This window comes from Leptopilina boulardi, unplaced genomic scaffold (genome assembly GCF_019393585.1).
Source record: "Leptopilina boulardi isolate dan_hultmark-lab unplaced genomic scaffold, ZJU_Lbou_2.1 LbouV2_324, whole genome shotgun sequence".
Classification (NCBI taxonomy): Eukaryota; Metazoa; Arthropoda; class Insecta; order Hymenoptera; family Figitidae; genus Leptopilina; species Leptopilina boulardi.
This window is the reverse complement of record NW_026137890.1, coordinates 1,980,551-2,003,561: the sequence shown is the minus strand read 5'-3', so window position 1 is coordinate 2,003,561 and position 23,011 is coordinate 1,980,551. Positions and strand designations below refer to the sequence as shown.

The following is a 23,011-nucleotide window of genomic DNA, read 5'->3' as shown; positions in this document are numbered from 1 at the left end:
TGCAAGAAAAAATTAATTTGGAGCAATGTACAGACAAAAGTCTGATTTTATTAATATAGATATGAGATGCACTACAGTGAAAGGTACCTTAGCTCTAAACAAATTTTAGGTTATGGTGAGTGATTGTTTTACCTTGACTAAACGTTCATTTTAATTATGTTAAGTCAAAATCAGTTTTTATTAAATATTTTTGTTCTAATAAAGATTTAAACATTAGTGGTAAATTACGTCACATTTTAAAGGGGAAGGGGAGGTTGTAAATTTGTGACAACCAGCAGAAAAAAATGGCGCTAATGTACGTAATAGTGGGGATGGGGGAGTAAAAAAATGAGTGACGTAATTTATAAACGACCCCTAATTGTAAATAATTACAACATATCTAACAAAATTTTCTTTTACCAAATTAAGGTATATTGTCTATTTAAACATTCCCTTAAAAATTTTTTTTTATTGCTGCCATTTTCTTATTTTTTAATATTTTTTATTGGGGTTAGAGGGGGATGTTTAGCTACATGTCTCAGTTTCAAATCGGTATTTTATTTTTTCAAATCCAATGTCTCAGAGGCTGTAGCCTGTCCGCCGATTGCCCAAATTTTTTTGGCCTAGACTTCAGTGCCCTCTGGTGATCAAACAGACCCAATAAAAAACTTTTTTTTTACTTTTTTCTTGAAGGTTTCATTAAATCTTCAAGAAAAAAGTAAACAAAAAGTTTTAATTTTATGAAAAAAATTTCACTTTAAATAAAGTAATAAGCGAGAAAAAATTTTTTTTAACTGTTTTTCACTACTTGAAAAGTGTAATACTACCTTAATTAAATTCTTATTTTTCGTAACTTTAGATAAGTATGCAAACAAATCCAATAGAATTATATCAACTTTTACACAATAATGGGATTGGTACTATGGTGGCAGACATGTATAGAGCATGGGCTTTTGAATTAGAGCAAATAGAAGACTATAAACGAGCGGATGAAGTTTATCTCATGGGCTTAACTACTCGAGCGGAACCACTAGATGAATTGGATTGTGCTCATAAGTAATTATTATTTTTTATGAAAGGCATTATTCATTAACTGTCCTAAGTTTTCAAAATGTATGATTCATTTCATGATTAAAAAAAATAAGTTGCACCAGTAGGTACAAATTAAAACACTCGAGTGTTTTTTTAAAGAAATTATAAATTCTACTTTACTGGTTAATGGTTTTAAAAGTTTTTTTTTTGTCTATTTCTTTTGCTAATAAAAAACAACTTTTGTGAGAATTTTGCAGAACAAATTATATTTTATAATTTTTTTTTTTTTTGCATCATTTTTTTATAATTGTAAAGAAAATAAGTAAATATGTTCTAGAAAACATAATAACATAATTCTAAATAATTTTTGCTTGGGATGTTTAATAAATAATGCACTACTTGTAATAAGACTATTTAGTATTGAAATACTATTTTCATAATTATTTCAATTTCTAGATTACCAAATTTTTTCGATTTTGTAACTAAATTTCTGATTTGTTCACACCTTTTTGTTTACGATTTATTTGTTTAAAACTTTTAGAATTTAATAAGCTAACAGCTAATTAATCGTCTATAATTAAAATTAATTCAGTTCAAAATACTTATAAGTCATGTGAATACGAAATCCTTCTACATCGTAATGTAGAACTGTTTATAAAAATAATGTTAATATAAAGGAATTTTAATTAATGTATTTATTATCTTCAGAAACTTTCAATTGGCTGTAGCACGTAAAATGCTTGGTAGATCCGAAGATGGAAATGAAGTATCTTTTACCGAACAACGTCAAGCCTTCAGTTCGTTAAAAGCAATAAAAGTTGGAAAAAAAGTTGGTAGTGTAAGAACAGGTCATCGTATTCACGGTCATCTTCCAGGTGTAATACCACAAAGTGACGCAACCTCTCATAGCACAAACCAGAATTCTAGGGTACAAATATATCAGGTACTGTGTGCAGACCTTAATAAATTTTAATTCTCTATTTAAAGAAAAATATCAATAATTTACGTTTTTTATGCATTTAATATTATTAGGATGTTACATCTAATAATGACGGTAAAAGCTCCAGTATTTTGGTTCATGTGCCTGTAGAAGCAAACATCCATAAGGAAAACACTATTAAACCTGGTCCATGGAACTCTGGCTACAAAAAGTCTTCTTTAATATCATCCAGTGTCAAGACATCCTTTAAAGGTAAAAATTTACATTTTACAATTTTAAAACTGACATAAGGGTCGTTGCCTTAACCGGAAGTTTTAGTTCATTCTCTTAAAATACTAATATAGTATTTTATGAATTTTTACAAAGACATAAATTTTAATTTTTTTAATTTTGAGGCCGAGTTCTCAGAAAAGAAAATTCGTTTTGATATTCGAAAACATTTAATTAAATCGCACTGATATAATTAAGAAATTATAAATCTCTTAATTATAAATTGCTCAACTTAGTTTAATTTATTTTATTCAATAATCGTATATAAAAGTCCAAAGTATATTTTCAGCTGATAAGGTCCTTTTATGTTTAAACCTTAAAAATAGACAAAATTTAAACTCTTTCTGAAAAATTCTTCTTCTTTCTGAAATTTAATCTTAATTACCTTCAGTAGGTATTGTTTTAGATGTAATAATGAATAGCAATTATTTCCCATTCAAATTTGAATAATTGGAAAATTTTTAATAGTAAGGTACGAAAACTTAAATTTATTTCTATCAAATAATGAAAAAATTAAAAATCCATAAACAGGGTGTCTACTAGTCCTGGAAGTCCTGGAATTTGAAAAAATGCCCTGGAATGTCCTTGAAAGTCCAGGAATTTTAATTTTTGTCCTTGAATTTTTTATATTTTGCTTTTAAATTTTCAAAAATTTATAATTTTGCCAATCAAGTTAAAAAAATTAATTAAATAAGAAAAATGAAAATTTACTTAAGTTACGTAATGTAATATTTAGAGAAAGGTAGATTATGCATTTAGAGACCCTCTAATTATGTTAAAATATGCACGATTATGCGAGATTATGCGACTAAAATATGCACGATTATGCGGCATTATGCGCTAAAATTAGCTTAATTATGAAAAATTATACAGCGTTTAAAAAAATTAATTTGGAACATGTATTTTTAATCGCTATCTTTTTTATATCGAATTTTAAAAATCATGTTAACATGCCAAAACTAGTGCCTTGAACTAATGAGTTAAGGACGTTTATCCACGGAAATGCAGACCTCTAGAAAAAAATAATGAATTAACATTTAAATAATTAAAATAATATTATTAATTGTACTTTCTGAAAGATGAGATATTAATTTTCAAGAAAAAAATTTAAAACCGGCAAAATTTATTTATTTATACAATTTGCATAGGATAACATTTTTTTGTTGTATTGATTCTACAGAATCATTTTTAAAAAATTCTGTAGAAGCGATATAACAAAAAAAATTTTATCCTATGCAAATTGTATAAACTAATAAATTTTGCAGGTTTAAAATTTTTTTCTTGAAAATTAATATCTCATCTTTCAGAAAGTACAATTAATAATATTATTTTAATGATACCTATAAATATGTTAATTAATTATTTTTTTCAAGAGGTCTGCATTTCCGTGGATAAACATCCTTAATAAGAAATAAAAAGAAGATATATTTTCAGAAAAATAAAATAAATTGGTATTGACTAAAATACTATCAAAAGAATTTTTTTTCGGTTTAGTTAAAAAAAGCACTATTTTGGCAATTTTGAGCCAATTATGCGGTCATTATGCAAAAAAAGTAAAATTATGCAATGACATATAAATTATGCAACATTATGCGCCTTAAAAACGTATTGTAAAAGGTCCAAAATACAAAACTAACACTAATTTCTCTAAACTAATTTTTCTTGATTTTAGAAAATTATGCAATTATGCGATCGCATAATCTACCCTTCTCTAGTAATATTTATTAATGTTTCTGTAATATTTATTAAAATTGTTATTTTAATTAAATTTCTGACAACAGTAGTTAAACTAAAAATTATTTTATTCCTTAAGGACATCCAATTTAATGTCCTGGAAAAAAAAGAAATTTGTCCTGGAAAGTCCTGGAAAAGTCCTGGAATTTTAATTCAGATTTTTAGTAGACACCCTGATAAATAGTTTTTTGACATCCGAAGTTTTATGAAATTACAAATATCCCGTTAATGCAAAATTGATGATTTTTTTGTCATCCTTCTTTACCAAAAAAAAATAAAACTTCTCAGAGTATTACTTTACTTTTACAACTTAAAATAATTGAGCATTGCGGTAATAATTGTGCGCAGACCCTAATTAATCAATATTTATTGAAAGAACATTTTCAATTTTTTGTTTCACGAAGTTCATGAAGATCAACCTGATGATAATTGTAGTTTAGAAAAAGTGAAACTGTTTCCTAATCATACTACATTTTACGATGGTAGCAAATACGAGGAATATCCTAAGATTCCAGTTTATGTACCAGATCCACCAAATTCGAATGTGATACTGAAACCTCACTACCCCAAAGAATTAGTATACGCTAATAATATTGATCGAAGTATGGAAGAAATCAGGGCTCAGCAATATCTCGAAAGGTACGTACATGAATACCTATATTCGTCAAGTGTTCCCAATTCAAAAATGTTTTCTTTTTGTTTTTACTGATCTTGTTCAACTATTTAATCACAATTTTACTAAAAATAACAACTGTTTTGCAAGACAGGCAAACAATATAAAAATTGTACTATATTGGATTTGGTTATAATTTGATATTATACACTTAAAGAAAATTTATAAGAAATTTTCATAAGTGAAGTAGAAATTTTAGTTTAGGTTACAATGTATTTAAAACGTATAACGTATTAATATAGAGTTATTGTAATTACATAAAAATTCTATTGGAATTCGTGAATATTTACTAAAATTTTAAAAAATACATTTGTGACCTGGACAGTTAAAAGGGACCTTATGTTCGAAAAAATCGATTTTTTATTGATTGGCGATTCTGATAGAGAAAATTTTTTTCTATCAAAATCACCAATCAATAAAAAATTAATTTTTTCGAACGTGAGGTCCTTTTTAACTGTCCAGGTCACATTTATTAAAGATTGAAATATATTTTCAGAAGTCTAGTACTTTTCATATCAATATTTCACATTCTGACACATTTTCTCCAAATTGCAAAATATTTACTAAAATTTCTAATATACTTATTAAAATTTCTTAAATATTTTCTTCCAGCGTAATATGTTCTTCCCTACTGAAAATTCCCATATAAGATCTTTCATAGGATCCTATATGAAATTCCATATAAAATCCCAGATTGATTATAGGAATCCATAAAAATAACCGTATGTGAAATTGGGATACAATTTTAAATATGAATTCATGTGGGAATTTGTATTTGTGATTCTACATAGGAATTAATAGGACCCGTCGCGTTTTAAGTTGAGAAAAAGGTCACGTCGAAAAAATTTTTTTTTCGAAAATCTTCAGTTGATAATAACATTGCTATTACAGTTGACATTTAAATAATTATTTATTTATTACAACCGGAATAAAATATATTGGTTAGTGATTAAAATTTAAATATGGATTAAAGTGATTAAAACTTAAATTAATTACTTACACAACTTGAAATAAATCTTGATGGTCTTATTTTACTAAACATTTTTGTTTACTCTACTTATATTTAATTTTGTAAAAATTGATAAAAGTAATTTTGTTGAAATGGTAAAACTTGTTTAATAAATATTTTCAGTTTCGCTAAGGAAGAAAAATTATAATTATTTAAATTAAAATTATAATTATACTTATAAAAAGGTTAAAAGTTCATGTCAAAACAAACAAATTACGATTTATTTAAATGTCAACTACAATAGCAATACATTTACTAAGATAAAGTCTCAGCTCTTATAATATTAAAGACTGATTTTAACTGTGGGAGAAAAAATTCTTATCATCTGGCGGCGTAAGAGTAGAACCATGATGATCTATATCTCTATTGAAATTTTCCGTATAATTTCCTACTTGGAAATTCCTACCGTTGGGAATTTTGCGACCTCTTGTTTTTTCGACGACTATAAAACGGTTTAAATCTTTAAAAAAAATTTTAGTTTTAGATTTTTTAATTTTAGAATTTTATTATAATAAAATTCTGAAATAAATTGTACATTGACAAAGAGAATACGTTAATTATTTAATTAGATATCTAAGAAATTCCCAATTTTCAGTGTTTTTACTATTTTTCTTATTTCTCTGGCAAAAATTTATATTTTTCAACGTTCTTGGGATCATTAGAATGGTATTTTGTTATACAATTCAAATTATTTAAAATAATTCATGTCCACATTCTTCCGTAGCGTATGCAAACCGTGAAAGTTGGTTCAAAAGAATTCAAAAAATTAATATTTATATTTAAATGAGAAAAAATAATTAGTTAAATGCGTAAATCTTAAATTTACTTAAATAAATCAGTTAAGTTTAAGATAATCTATTAACTTGATTTTTAAACATTATATTTTGTTGTAGAATTGAATTTTAATTTAATTTAAAAATATTAATTTTTGCCAGAGAAATAAAGAAAATAGTAAATAAACAATGAGTTAGTATTGGATGGGTGACTGCCTCGGTACCCGCCATGGCCCTGGTGTTTTTCGCTCCAATTGAGATATACTAAGCGGGAGGTTTGACGTCGAGGATATGTTTGTGTATTTGGATGACTATTTAAATGTACATTCATGACTCGACAGTCAATAAACCGGCTGTATTCAGTAAGAGGTTTTCCGTAGTTTTCCTCCATTCTGATCAAGAAAGGGTCAGGCAAATGCGAATACTTCTAAGGAAAGTCGGCTACGGACCGCTATTTGGGGAATTTGAGGTTAAAGATGGGGGATAGATTGCGTAAAAGCCTTAAAAAGGTGTACGCGGGAAATCTAAATAAAAAATAGTAAAAACAATGAAAATTGCTTTTTTCTTAGTTATCTAAATGAAAAATTAACGAATCCTCTTTGTCAAAATTCCATTTCTTTCAGAATTTTATTAGCTTTTAGAAAAAAAAGGAAAAAATTTTAGTTTTAATATTTTTTAAGATTTAAACCGTTTTATAGTCATTTAAAAAGCAAATGTAGCACAATTCCCGACGATAGTATACATATCTTATGTGGATAACTAAAACAGTGGAGTCCAAACATAACATCCCATATTCTTTCATATATGGTGAATTCTTACATAAGATCCTATGTTGAAAAAAAATTTGGGTGTTGAAACGTCCCGAAAAGTAAGGCAGTTATGCTTATCTGTGTATAGCGCCACCAACTCTAAGATGTCTCAGCGCCTAAAAGTTAGGTACAGTCAAATCTACCTGAACAGTTGCCCTTATAAATATTTTGTTATTCCGAGGGTGGATTAAGGGCTCTCAAGAAGGGTTAACGGGTTTTAGTGGGTCGGGGCTGGTAGTACAGTCGAATCTCCCATAAGTTAATTCTGGTGGGGGGTTAACTTATGAGAGAATTGCCGCGTAAGGAGAAATAGTTGCGCAGTGACCTATTGCGCATGGCGGTCAATTTCAAAATATATGTTTGAAGTCTTGTGAAGTAAATGAGTTATTAGAAATGTTTGGATATTTAATTTAATATAAGTTTAGTTGACTGTGAAAAACATTGTCGGTACATACTTGTATTATTCTTTTAACTACTTTTATTAATTTTATAAATCATGGACGGAATTTTATTCATGATAAAATATTATTTGAGTTAATTGGAAATATTATTAAGGAATTAATATTCGTAAATGATGCAGCTACATCAGTGAAACAATTATTTAATAATTAAATTAAATTAAAAGAAAATTCTTTTAAACATGAATCGAATGTTTTTATTCTAGGTAGTGGTACAAGATGTTAATTACACGTTTTAGAAGAACATTGTTAAACATCGTAGACAGACATGTTAACTTGAGAACTAACAATAACATAAATTGAAATCAATTTTTATTATAATTATAATTAAAATAAACTGTATTTTTAAATTCAAATAACGAAAATATATATTTTAACTTCCTATTTAAAAATAAAATAGAATATTGAGATTTTTTGAATTAGTATTTTTTTAAAATTAAAAATCTTTTTTGACAGTTTGTCAAATTCAACATATTTGTGTACATTAAAAGTAGTCAGTCTCGTGGAGTCTTAAAAGTACATAAAACTTTAATTTTTAACAAGTTATCTTATTGTTTTTAATTTTATAAAAACATTTTATAAAAACATTTCAACACATTCAACTGAATTAAACTAAGTCACAGATGATCATAGAACACGTTTGTAGACGAGGTTATGTTTATTTATGTGTCAGCCATCTTGGCACCACTATGCGCATGTGTAATGACTAAAGTTTTTTTTAGGTAGAGGGTGTACGTGATAGGGGAAAATTAACTTATTTTAAGTTCGAGATTCGACTGTAGTTTGGTAGCTTATTTTGTATAGTGTTCCTTTTTTTATCAACCCCACATAACCTTGGCATGCGGAAGCCAAGGTATCTGTATACAGATTTCCCAAGAATCCCTAAGCAAAAAAAAAAATGTTTATTTGGTAGTTAGTATAATATACGCGCGGAAAAACTTTGTATAATACTTTTTTCTTAAACTTATAGTTCTGTATGTTTCTTATCTTAATATCACGTACACTGAAAAACTGTTGAGCAGACGGATACGTCATTGACAATAGCGCAGCGTCACTTAACGTTAGTTACACAGCTCAGTCAAAATTGGGAGAGTTGTTCTCTTAAAACCTAAAGTAACTGCACTCACGTTGGGCTTGGACAAATTTTAACGCAAAAGTACTGGCCCATCTCGGTTCTCTTCAGATATTAATTCCACATTATTTTCTGAGTAAATTTGAACCTAAGATAAAAATAATAAGTAGAGGGATTTTCAAAAAAAAACTTGATTTTCGTGAATTTTTAACTTTTTATAGTACATTTTTTATTTTGAAACAGATGTAATATTATTTTACGTTAGTTCTATGATATTAGAGTCAAAATACACTTTAAAAAAAAACTAAATGTTTTATATCAGAGATTATAAATATCAATTTAAAAGATTTTACCGTGAGGAGCACTAAGGAAAACAAATGGGAACAATTAGCTGAAATACAGTTTATTTGATACAATTTCCAAAAGTACACACCGAATTGAGTCACACCACACCGGAGATTATTGAATATCAAAATAATTTGTAAACTAGATATATATATATGTATACTTTATGATGATTTGAAATCTGGATGATTGCAAATCATACATAAAGCAATAACAAACAATTGAGGGGCTATTAATACAAATTATCTTACGTAGTACTCACACACTCCACATTCACGCGGATGCAACTTATCTTCGAATCTACAATGCCTGAAGTCCTCGGTGAAGTTCCTTTGAAGTCCAGCTAACAAGCAGGTCAATTTTCCACGTTGGGGTTGGAGTGAAGTGTAGGCGTCCCCACACTCCTTAAAAATTCCACAGGAAGGACACACACAATTAAAACTGGAAAACTTTCCAATATGAATTTATTTTAAAATCAAAAAAGGTGAGAGGCAATTTGGCAACCTCTCACCAGTCAGACTGACCAAAAGCGAATGAACCTTATCACTGGCCACACTTTCCTCTATTCCCGAAAGTCCTCGGGTCTTTCCGACATTTCCAACCATTACACAATCCCCCTTTGGGATGTTGGATCCTAGACAATATCCCAAACTGCCCTGAATAATCCTCCTTTTGAACTCCATGTACACAATCATCTGTCCTGAAGAAAACTTCCTCAGTTCCTCATCCTTGAAGCAACTTAATCTTTTCCGACTCTACTTAATTCAAGCCTTACTCAGATTACAGTTTTCATGATTTGTTCATTCTGAAATTGCTACATCTTTCCAGACCCTACTCAACTCAGGCCCTCTTTAACTTGCATATGGTACCATGATTCTTCCACGCTGTATTTCGAATTCTTTTCAGACCCTACTCAATTCAAGCCCTACTCGAATTCAAATCTTGAGGTAATTGAAGCAGATTTCGGACTCTCCACAATTCAAGCCCTATTTGGAATCTTGGATGTGTCCTTGGATTTTAATTTTCGGAATTTATTTATTTATTATTTTTTTTATATATTTCATAATTTCGCCTTATTTTTACGAAAATGTGTCATCTCCTTATTAATTTTTACTCTCTCTATGTTTCCTCTCCTTCTTCCCCATATGACCCTAAATCTATATTTTCCTTTTACAATTGTTTACCTACCAAACATACACATACACACCTATTTAATTTAATATCTAAAACTTTACATTGACGCTAATTTTCTATCAACAATTTCTTTTTTATTTTATTTATTTTTTTTTTTTTTTACAATTGCAATTTATTATTATTTTTCGATTAGAGAAGAACACAAGGAAAATTTTTTTTTTTATGTTTTCATATGAAGGGTAGAATGACAAAAGGGGTCAAGCGCCAATTTATCGAAAATGAGGTTTTTGCATAAAAAAATCAAGAAAATTCATTTACACATTTCTGTAGAAGGATTTCCTTTTTTATTGCGTATTTAAATCAGTTTTTAATAAAAATTAAATTAATAAAATAGCCTCAAATTTACTTTATTGCAACCTGATTGAAAAACAAAAGAAAGTGATGAGTCAATAATATTATCAAAATAAAAAAAAATATTATTTTTTTAGGTTTTATTTTAATATTTTATTTTAATAATATTTTAATTAATAAAATTAATAATAATAATAATAATAATAATAATGTATTTTCAATTTTAAACAATTTTAAAATTATTTTGTTATTAATTTTTAAATATTTTTATGGTTATACTAAGTGAACAATTGAATTTAAAGATGAAAGTATTGCTCAATTCCAAAGCAAGCAATTAATTCGTAATTTTCTTGAAAACAAACAATTTTTTAAAGGATTTTTTTTTCTATTCATTTCGTCGAATCCATAGAAAGAAACTAATTTTCCAGTTTTTCTTTAAACTGTATATTTTTTTTATAATTAATGCTTAAAGAAAATGTGCGCAGTTGATATAACCTCAAGGAACCACAGTTTTTTTTAATTTTATCGTTAATATGTAGGTTTATTTCAACAAATTGTTGTTTATTTATTAAAACATACTAATATATCGAAACGGGTTTCTCAGTTTTTTTTAAATGACCTGCAAAATTTTTAAAAATGTTTTTTTTACTTCCTGTAAAAACAGTGAATTGGCGCTTGACCCCTTTTGTCATTCTACCCTTCATATATCGTCATGTTTTCTGTCAAAATACAGTCTTAAATCTTTTCTATTATATGTTCCTTTCACATTTGTGTCCTCGTCAACCTCTGTCAATTCAAAAGCATTGGTATTTACCTCTCTCTTTATTTTATATGGACCATAGAAAATGTGCCAGAATTTATGAACTTCTCTTTTCTCTTTATTTGATATGTGTGGTATTTTAAGCAAAACCAAATCACCCGGTTTTATTTTAATTTTTGAGATTTTTTGTTGTTGTTTTTCTCTTATTTTACTTTGATTTTTAATATTTTCGCGAGCTTTTTCTAACATTATTTCTCGGGGAATTTGCTTGTGCTCAATTTCCAACATTTCTGCTATTTTATCGGTTTGTGATACGCCGAAATGCAACTCGAATGGAGATATACCTGTACTAGAATTAATCACTATATTAAGCCAATTTTCAATTTTTTCGATATAATTTACCCAATTAGTATGTTTCGTTCAACAATATGCCTTAAACATTCTCCCCAATTCTCTCATTGTTCTTTCCACCGGATTCGATTGTGGATGTCGGATACTCGAAAAACATATCTCCACCCCCTCTGCCGCCAGTTCATTTTTCCACACCGCAGATGTGAACTGTGTGCCATGGTCAGACAATATTCTATTCGGCTTGCCCTTTTCTTTGAAATATCTCGTAATCAATTTATTTAAACACGTACGAGTATTAGCTTTTTTAATCGGATAGAGAGTAATTAATTTAGAAAAATTATCTTTGACAACAAAAATATAATTTAATCCCCCTTTAGATTTTGGTAGAGGGCCATAAAAATCAACGGAAATCAATTCATTCTGGTTTTGAACAATTATTGATTTGAATTTTCCTTCCATTGTAATATTCAAATGTTTTGTCCTTTGACAGAGGTCACAAGATTTTATCCTTTGTTTTATCTCTTTTTTCATTCCTCTCCAATAAAAATTTCTTTCAATTTGTTTTTCTGACTTTTGTACCCCTGCATGACCCAACTCCTCATGAATATTGTCAATAATTGTATTCTTAATTTTTTCCGGAATTATCACGCGCCAATTTTCGTAATTTTTTGTTTTGTGAAATAATATTTTCTTTTTTATAACATAATTCTCTATTATTTCTCCTTTCTCTAACTTATTAAAAACTTCCCTGATTTTTACATCTCTTTGTTGTAATTCTGGTAGATCTTTTATCCTTTTAACTAAAATTTTGTTAATTATCCCTTTATTTCTTATTTCATCTAGATTCTTTTTCTTATTTAATTCGTTTTCTTTCTTTCCTGCTCTCTTTACTTTCGCAATTTTATATTCTTTATTTTCCGCATTTTCGAATTCTCCACCTGTTACCCTACTGAAAAAATCCGCGACTTTATTTTCCGACCCTTTTATGTAACTGATTTCATAAACAAAATTTTGTAACAACGCAGACCATCTTGATAAACGTGAATTATAAAATGTTGTTTTTAGTAAGAACGTTAAAGCTATATGGTCGGTAATTATTTTGAACGCTTTTCCTATTAAAAACTTCTGCAACTTTACCACCCCATAAACGATGGCCAATAATTCCAATTCTGTAATTGTATAATTTAACTCGTGATTAGTTAGGCACCTACTAACCAATGCTACGATTCTTTCATGACCATCGTCATCGAATTGCGATAATATTGCACTGATGCCTTTTTTACTAGCATCGGTTCTCAGAAAAAACATACGATCCAAATTATAATGAGCTAGCGTGACAGTTTTCTCAAAATTTTCTTTTAGTTTTTTGAACTCTATATCATGTTTTTGTGTCCAACAAAATTTATTTTTCTGACTTTAAAAATCTCTAAAAGGTTCGATATAATTCGCGTATTTTTGTACAAATCTACTGTAATAACCAAATGCTCCTAAGACAGATTGCATTTCTTGACGATTTTTCGGTTTTGGTATTTCTTTTAGCGACTTCACACGATCCGGATCTGGTTTAATTCCCTCAGCCGACAAAATGAACCCCAAAAATTTAATTTCGTCTTGACAAAAATTAGATTTTTTGAGCCCTAAAGTCAATCCCGCATCTTGGAGTCTCATAAAAAGACGGTCCAAATGTTCGATATGTTCTTCAAATGTCTCCGAGGCAATCACAATATCGTCAACATATATTGTCACGAAATCCGCGAACTCGCTACCAATAATCGAATTTATCGCTCTTATAAAACCATTACTTGCCGTCTTTAAACCAAATGGAATCCTCTTAAATTGATACGCCTTTCCGTCAAATACAAAGGCAGTATATTTACGTGATTCCTTGGTTAAAGGTATTTGCAAGTAGCCTAATGTCAAATCGGTTATAGTAAAAAATTTTTTGCCCTCGAATTTCTGTAAAATGTCGCTAATCTCAGGCGGTGCATCTGTTTCGGAATGGATTACTTCATTTATGAATCTCCCATCTAAACAGACACGAATGTTACCATCCGATTTTTCGACAATTCTCAATGGGCTACAAAAATCCCCAATCGAATCCTCTATAATATTTTCGTCTTTTAATTTTTGTATTTTATCTCTAACTTTAGGTCTTTTTGACAGCGGAACTGGATAATTTCGTTTTACAAACGCTTTTTTGTTCTTTAATTTAATTTCATGTTCATAGCCTTTTATTCGACCCGGTTTATCCGAAAATAATTTCCTATGCTTTTTTATCAAATTAAATAACTGTTTTCTATTAATGTCTGTAATGTTTTTTATTTGTTTTATTTGTTCCCAAATAATTTTATCTTGTTCTTTGCAATTATCTTCATCCCCCGCCCCAATAGTTGAGATTCGTTTCGGCAGATGACATTCCGATTTTCCCAATTTTTGCGATTTTTTTGTGTATGAAATTTTATTTGTCTCTAAGATATTCCTTTCAACGTCCCTATTTATTTCTATCACATTTTCTTGTTTTTGTGTCTCGCTTTTCAATTCATTGTCTTTCCCATTCAACGTGAATGACTCGTCATTACCTATGTCTACGTCACCTGTTTGGTTCTCGTCATTTGTTATCGTTACACTCAAAATGTCTAAACTCTTATTAATATTTTTCTTCAACGAATCAATTTTTTCTGCAACTACTTTTATTTCACAATTATCCCTCTTTTTATTTTCACTGATCTCTGTAAACACGACATTTGATTTTCCGAGTATTTTATTATTAATTTTAATAGTTTGGTTCGCATATGATATTTCAACATTATTTTCGCCACACCAATTTGTGCCCAAAATTAAATCGTAACACAAATCCGGAATGACCAACAAACACGTAGAAATGATTTGATTTTCAATTTCGATATTTACCATGACTTGTTTCTTTATAACTATTGGTTTTTCTTTGAAGTGACCTGAAATTTTTACGTTTGCTACTGGAAGAGTTGCAATATTTTTATTACTAATTTTATCAAGAAATTTTTCTGAAACGCATTCTACCTGTGATCCAGTATCAATTATTAAATTTACCTCCTCTCCGTCTATTTTTGCTTTTAAACCGGGACATTTGTATTTTATCTTTATTTTATCATTATCATAATTTGATACTCCGCTTCCATCAATATCAAATATTAGGTCCTCTTTTATGTTGCAAATTTTTCGACTGATAATAGGACCTTCTTTACAGTCGCCTATCAGTTTAAATCAAGCATGTCTTGTATTTCCGTGTCTAATTCGTCTTCTCTGTCTGTCTCGTCATTCTCTCGCATTGCTGCTACTCTATTACTTTTATACGCGTTGTCTTTTATATTTCGATTGTCGTGTCTGTCTGAACTTGAACGATTATTAAAATTTTCACGTCTACCAATACTATCATATCCTCGTCTTTCTCTATTATCATTACGCCAATTTTCTTGCTTATTTCCCGTTCCTTCTTGTCTATTTCTATTTTCATAACCATTATACCTTCTATTGTCAAAATTGTCATTTCCATTTCTCTGTCCCTTTCGCCAGTCATCTCGCCTATCATTATCTGTCTCTTTCCCTACTCTTCTACTCTGATCTCTATCACCATTCCATTTATATTTATCATCGTTATTTCTTCTTCCTCTTTCATCCATAAATTTTTCCCTCTCATTTCTATCAGTCCTTCTTTCATTCCTATCATCTCTTTCGTTCCTTTCGCTACTTCTTTCATACCTATCCTCTCTTTCATTCCTACTTTCTCTATCATTTTTATCTTGTTCTTTACCAATTTCTCTATTCCATCCCCCATTTCTTTTTCTTTGATTATACTCCCTCTCTGAATTATCGAGCCAAGATAACGTTTTTACTATTTGAGCTGTTTCTCCTAATTTTATGCAAGCTAATGTGTCCTGAATTTTTCTTGGCAACTGTCGGACAATGGCATAATTTCTGGCATATTCAGACAAAGGTGGGTCTATATAATTCGACTCCTTTACCTGCTCATAAAAATATTGAACAAACGATTTATCATTCCGCGAAAATCTTTTATTTCTCCATTCGTTTGTTTTTTCGGCTCTATACTCCATCGAATCAAATTCTTCACAAAAATCCATTTCAAATTCACTAAAATCATTACATTTATGAAAATTTGCAAAATACCAAGCTCTGGCTCTTCCCTTTAACGATCTTCTAATTATCAAAGGAACGCCTTCGTTCATGATATTTTTCAAATCTAAATATTCTTTCAAATCAATTATATATTCTACTGGATTATTAATATATTCGTCACTAAATTCTGGAATCGGTATTTCTATTTTGGCATTAAAATTAAATTTCTTTTCATTACTAATTGCTTTTGAATTTTGGCTATTGTTTGTTTGTTTTGTTTCTACGGTACCCTGTAAACTGTTAAACATTGTATTTATACTCTTAAACAAGTCAGTTAATTCAGAATATAATTGTCCCGATTGAAAATTTTCCTTACTATTCGTTTCATTTTTAACACTACTGTCTCCATCTTTTTTCCTCATCTCCTCTTTTGATTTTTTATCGTTGAGCGCCATTTGTAATATTATTTTACGTTAGTTCTATGATATTAGAGTTAAAATACAATTTAAAAAAAAACTAAATGTTTTATATCAGAGTTTATAAAATATATCAATTTAAAAGATTTTACCGTGAGGAGCACTAAGGAAAACAAATGGGAACAATTAGCTGAAATACAGTTTATTTGATACAATTTCCAAAAGTACACACCGAATTGAGTCACACCACACCGGAGATTATTGAATATCAAAATAATTTGTAAACTAGATATATATATATATGGGGCATTCCACGTCAACGAGAGACCCCCCGCCCCCAGAATAGATTTAAATGAAAAAAGTTCAAATACGGCATAAAATTTAGGTAATTACATCTACTTTAAAATGCAAAGTGGCAAAATAAAAAATTCAAGATGGCGGATCCAATATGGTGAAAAAAGTAAAAAAATGCTTGAATTCACTTGAAATTTGTTACTCGGGGGTTTTTAGGGTCGCTAAACACAAATATGAAATCAGATTTTTAATATTAAAAATGGTGGATCCAATATGGTGGCCGATTTTTAAAAATTTTAACAAATTTCAATAAAACGTATCTTATAGTGCTTTGTAGGGTTGTAAAAAGTTCTAAAGGTTTTAAATTGAATTAGAAATTTAGGTAATTACTCCTACTTTAAAATGCTAAGTGTCAAAATAAAAAATTCAAGATGGCGGATCCAATATGGTGAAAGAAGTAACAAAAAAAGCTATAATTCAATTGAAATTTGTCACTCAGGGGTTTTTAGGGTCGCTGAACACTAATCTGACATCAGATTTTAAATATTAAAAATGGCGGATCCAATATGGTGGCCGATTTTTAAAAATTTTAACAAATTTCAATAAAACGTATCTTATGGTGCTTTGTAGGGTTGTAAAAAGTTCTAAAGGTTTTAAATTGAATTAGAAATTTAGGTAATTACTCCTACTTTAAAATGCTAAGTGTCAAAATAAAAAATTCAAGATGGCGGATCCAATATGGTGAAAGAAGTAACAAACAAAGCTATAATTCAATTGAAATTTGTCACTCAGGGGTTTTAGGGTCGCTGAACACTAATCTGACATCAGATTTTAAATATTCAAAATGGCGGATCCAATATGGCGACCGATTTTTAAAAATCGAAACAAATTTAAATAAAAATTGGATTACGAGAGTTCGTAGGGTTGTAAGAAGTTCCAAAGGTTTTTTATTGAGATAAAAATTTAGGTAATTAGACATACTTTCAAATAAAAAATGGCCAAATACAGATTTCATAATGGTGAACCTAATATGACAGAAGAAGTAACAAAAAAAGCTTCAATTCAATTGAAATTTGTCCCTCGGGACTAAGATAAGTAGGCCTTACTTTTACTAGTTGGATTTTTACCCTTTCTTACTTTAACTATTTGGAACCTAAATTAGTCTTGCCTTAATTGGTTGGACTCTATATGTCTCACTTTCACTAGTTGGATTTTACCCTTTCTTACTTTTACTAGTTGGAACCTATGTCTTACTTTTACTAGTTGGATTTTTATTGTTTCTTACTTTTACTAGTTGGATTATTACCCTTTATTACTTTTACTAGTTGGTATCTAAATTAGCCTTGCCTTAATTGGTCGGAACCTATGTGTCTTACTTTTGCTAGTTGGATATTTATTGTTTCTTACTTTTACTAGTTGGATTATTACCCTTTTTTACTTTTACTAGTTGGAACCTATGTCTTACTTTTACTAGTTGGATTTTTATTGTGTCTTACTTTTACTAGTTGGATTTATAACCGTTCTTACTTTTACTAGTTGGATTATTACCCTTTCTTACTTTTACTACTTGGTACCTACATTGGCCTTGCCTCAATTGCTTGGAAGCTATGTGTCTTACTTTTACTAGTTGGATTTATAACGTTTCTTACTTTTACTAGTTGGTACCTAAATTTCATTACTAGTCCTGGATTTATTGGCTGTAACTTACTTATCTTACTCCCGAGGGACAAATTTCAATTGAATTGAAGCTTTTTTTGTTACTTCTTCTGTCATATTAGGTTCACCATTATGAAATCTGTGTTTGGCCATTTTTTATTTGAAAGTATGTCTAATTACCTAAATTTCTATCTCAATAAAAAACCTTTGGAATTTCTTACAACCCTACGAACTCTCGTAATCCAATTTTTATTTAACTTTGTTTCGATTTTTAAAAATCGGTCGCCATATTGGATCCGCCATTTTGAATATTTAAAATCTGATGTCAGATTAGTGTTCAGCGACCCTAAAACCCCTGAGTGACAAATTTCAATTGAATTATAGCTTTGTTTGTTACTTCTTTCACCATATTGGATCCGCCATCTTGAATTTTTTATTTTGACACTTAGCATTTTAAAGTAGGAGTAATTACCTAAATTTCTAATTCAATTTAAAACCTTTAGAACTTTTTACAACCCTACAAAGCACCATAAGATACGTTTTATTGAAATTTGTTAAAATTTTTAAAAATCGGCCACCATATTGGATCCGCCATTTTTAATATTTAAAATCTGATGTCAGATTAGTGTTCAGCGACCCTAAAAACCCCTGAGTGACAAATTTCAATTGAATTATAGCTTTTTTTGTTACTTCTTTCACCATATTGGATCCGCCATCTTGAATTTTTTATTTTGACACTTAGCATTTTAAAGTAGGAGTAATTACCTAAATTTCTAATTAAATTGAAAACCTTTAGAACTTTTTACAACCCTACAAAGCACCATAAGATACGTTTTATTGAAATTTGTTAAAATTTTTAAAAATCGGCCACCATATTGGATCCGCCATTTTTAATATTAAAAATCTGATTTCATATTTGTGTTTAGCGACCCTAAAAACCCCCGAGTAACAAATTTCAAGTGAATTCAAGCATTTTTTTTACTTTTTTCACCATATTAGATCCGCCATCTTGAATTTTTTATTTTGCCACTTTGCATTTTAAAGTAGATGTAATTACCTAAATTTTAAGCCGTATTTGAACTTTTTTCATTTAAATCTATTCTGGGGGCGGGGGGTCTCTCGTTGACGTGGAATGCCCCATATGTATACTTTATGATGATTTGAAATCTGGATGATTGCAAATCATACATAAAGCAATAACAAACAATAGAGGGGCTATTAATGCAAATTATCTTATGTAGTACTCACACACTCCACATTCACGCGGATGCAACTTATCTTCGAATCTACAATGCCTGAAGTCCTCGGTGAAGTTCCTTTGAAGTCCAGCTAACAAGCAGGTCAATTTTCCACGTTGGGGGTTGGAGTGAAGTGTAGGCGTCCCCACACTCCTTAAAAATTCCACAGGAAGGACACATACAATTAAAACTGGAAAACTTTACAATATGAATTTATTTTAAAATCAAAAAAGGTGAGAGGCAATTTGGCAACCTCTCACCAGTCAGACTGACCAAAAGCGAATGAACCTTATCACTGGCCCCACTTTCCTCTATTCCCGAAAGTCCTCGGGCCTTTCCGACATTTCCAACCATTACACAGATGAATATTAATCAATTCGATTTCTAATCATAAATCAATTCTTTCTGAAGTTGTCAAGAAATTAATTTAGAAGTGTCAGAATTAATACTCAATGTTTGTTAATAACATTCTTTAATTTTATTACTGCACGCTCAAAAATGTAAAAAGTTAGAAGTAATGAAGAAAATCGTTACAGGGTTTGCCTTTTTTGTTACGGAAAAACGTCAATAATGATTTGAGGAGCAAGTTTTCAAAACCTGATAAATCCATATTTTCTTATTTCGAGAAATTCAAACAAATGACATTCCACACATAACTACTTGAGTTAATTTTAAAATAAAAAAATTTATAATAATTTATTTCTATAACAATGTTTTTATATTCAAGACGTAATGTTTCTAATTGAATTTTGTCATAATTAAGTGATTTACAGGTTTTGGTAATTTTTTCTAATAGATAGATAGATAGATAATTTATTTGTTTTATGACCAAAGCCAATACAAAGGGTTGCCGCCGTTAACAATTTTATTTCTTTATCTTGTCTTCATTTTTTCACTTAAATCTCTAATGTAACAATACAAATTCATCATAATTTCGTTTTGAGGTTTCTCTAGCATATCCAGAAAGGCGCACTTTATAGTAAATTCGTTTTGATCCTTACAAATATATTTTTTTCTTTCTTCCGTTAAAAAAGGGCATTCAACTAAAAGATGGTAAAACATTTCTAAAGTATTTTCTCCGCATCCACCACAGGTCCCACTCACATTCATCTTATAGAATTTCTTTTTAATTGAAAATCTGATTACTATTTTATTTAAAAGACGTACTTGACACATAATTCTAATGTAATTTAGAGAAATTTTATATTGAAAATATTTTTGCGGTCCTACAAGCAGTGTTAAGTGAGGAAGAATCTGCAGTGAATGGGAATCTCTCATTCTTATTAAGTCTTCTGCATATAAATAACCTTCATACTTATCAGTCCACATCTTTTTTTTTGTTTGTAATTGAATTAAATCGAGGTTCTCCCACTCCGTTTTTTCCTCTATAAAATCAAATATAGCTCCTATTTGTATACACCAATTAAACTTATGATTGCAATTATTATTCTGGGATAAACCTTTCAATCGCAAAAAACATAATTTCGGGTAACGGTCATTTTCCATTAACAAAATTTTTTCAATAAGGTTCAGAGTAGACTTGAAAATTAATACTGGTAATTTTGGCACCCCCACTTCTAATCTCACCGCATAGCCAGGAGTATTTTCTGGTAAACGTAAAAGTTTTTTATAAAATGACATTTGAATTTTTTCAATATCTTCTAAATATCTTATTCCCCATGTATGTATCGCATACATCAAGTTGCTTACTGTAAGGCTATTAAAAAGTTTATTAACAGAGTTCCAATTCTTTAAATCTAGACGGTTAATTAATGCGATTGTAGCTCCAAGAGCCATGTTTGTCTTGCGGATTGCATTATTTGTTTCATTTAAAAAAGTTGCCGAGTTAGATAATGTAACTCCTAAATAATCGTAATTTGATACAATTTCAATTTCTTGCTTATCATCATATATAAAGGCTCCAAATTTTTTATTATGTGAATGTCCACCCTTTCTAAATATTACTATCTGGGTTTTATTTATATTTATTTCTAAATTATTTGCAACACAATATTTTTTTAAAGCTTTTATAATTTTTTTCATATTTACGTAAAAGTCGGCAAGGATTGCAATATCATCCGCATAAGCAAATAATAATATTTCCGTAATGTGACTTAATGAGACTCCCCTAATTCACAAATGATATCATTATTATCAAATATTAGTTTTAAATCAGTAACGTTTACAAGGCCTTTTACGTTCCAAAATATAATTTTTTGACATCTCTTATGTGTGGATTGCTATTTAGAATTTTCAGGCTGTTTCTTTGTTACACTTGATTGAAAAAATTCAGCAAGTTTTTTTTCTGATTTTAAGGATTTTTGTTTTTTATTCAACAGGAGATTTTTGGATCCAAGAGGTCTTCCCCTTTTCCGGCTTGCATTAGAAGTTCTTGATGAAGTAGATTCATCACTATCTCCATTATAATTTTCTTCATTTTCACCTGTCTCAGATTGGGAAAGGCGTAGGATCTCGGAAATTTCTTCGATGTTATAGAATTTATCTTCCATTAGTATTTTGGACCCCTTAATTACCGCGATCTTACCCAATTGTTCCAAAGTAATTTTAATCTCTCGAAGCTTGTCATAATGAATTTTCTTTTTTTCCCTTAACTCCTTAGTCATATCGTTAGCAAAGACCAAATTTAATTTTCCAAAGTTTTTTGCTTTTTGAAAAATTTCAGATTTGCATTTTTGATTTGTAAAGGATATGAGGATTGGTCTATTACCTTCTACTTTGCCTAATCTTCTTACTTGAGTGATTTCTTTGCCTTGGGTGTTTACCTCCGATTTTTCGAAAATCGATTTCACTGTCTCGAGTAAGTTCAAATTTTCACTTGCAGAGTCTTTCACTTTGAACAAAACAATATTGTTTATCCTTTCTTTATTAAGAAGAAAATCTTTTTATTTTCACACACTGACACTTTATCCATCAATTGTTTATTCTCTTCTTTCATTTTTCGGTATTCTCTATCTTGTTCAGCGATAGCTTTTGTTATTTTTTTATTTTCACTCCTTAGACCACAAATTTCACTTTCAACTGAGTCTATTTTTTTATTTAAAGTTAATAAAAGTTCTTTCAAATCTTCGTTAGTTGTCATCTTTGTTTAGTTTAAATAAAGTAAGAAATGTTACCCATTAAAAGTGACACTATAACGAAGCAAATACAAAAATAAACAGAATGAGAGCTACTCGTAAACACGTCCTCTCTCTTCGAATGCCTGCGGGCAACTCCAATTTTTTCTAATATAAAACATACAAATTGAAAATCATCTTGGTTATGCCAATAAGTTTTTAAATTAAAAATTTGTAATTAATAAATTTTTTTCCTTAAATTTAACAGTGACAGATCGATTTGTGAGGTCCTTAAAATATTAAATTTATGGTTATCTCCATTTTTTTGAAAAATGGATTTATCAAGTTTTGAAAATTTGCTCCTCATTTCTATTAAAAGTGCAACACATGCTTTTTCATGACTAAATCATTTGTTGCACCTTCAATAGGAATCATCAATTATAGGAAATTCTCCGCGTAGCGTACAATTTAGTTATTGCTATTATTAAAAATATTTGTTTACAATTTAACAAAAATTAACATATAATCTT

At 29.3% G+C, this 23,011-nt stretch overlaps 1 protein-coding gene across 1 annotated transcript in view; it reads left to right on the top strand.

The window, feature by feature from the left end:
- LOC127284438 (uncharacterized) overlaps positions 1-23,011 on the top strand; it is a 49,448-nt gene that overhangs the window by 4,911 nt on the left and 21,526 nt on the right. The window contains exons 4-7 of the mRNA XM_051309859.1: positions 839-1,035; positions 1,720-1,954; positions 2,044-2,203; positions 4,360-4,594. Coding sequence (XP_051165816.1) covers positions 839-1,035; positions 1,720-1,954; positions 2,044-2,203; positions 4,360-4,594 — 827 coding nt within the window. The remainder of the gene's footprint in view (positions 1-838; positions 1,036-1,719; positions 1,955-2,043; positions 2,204-4,359; positions 4,595-23,011) is intronic.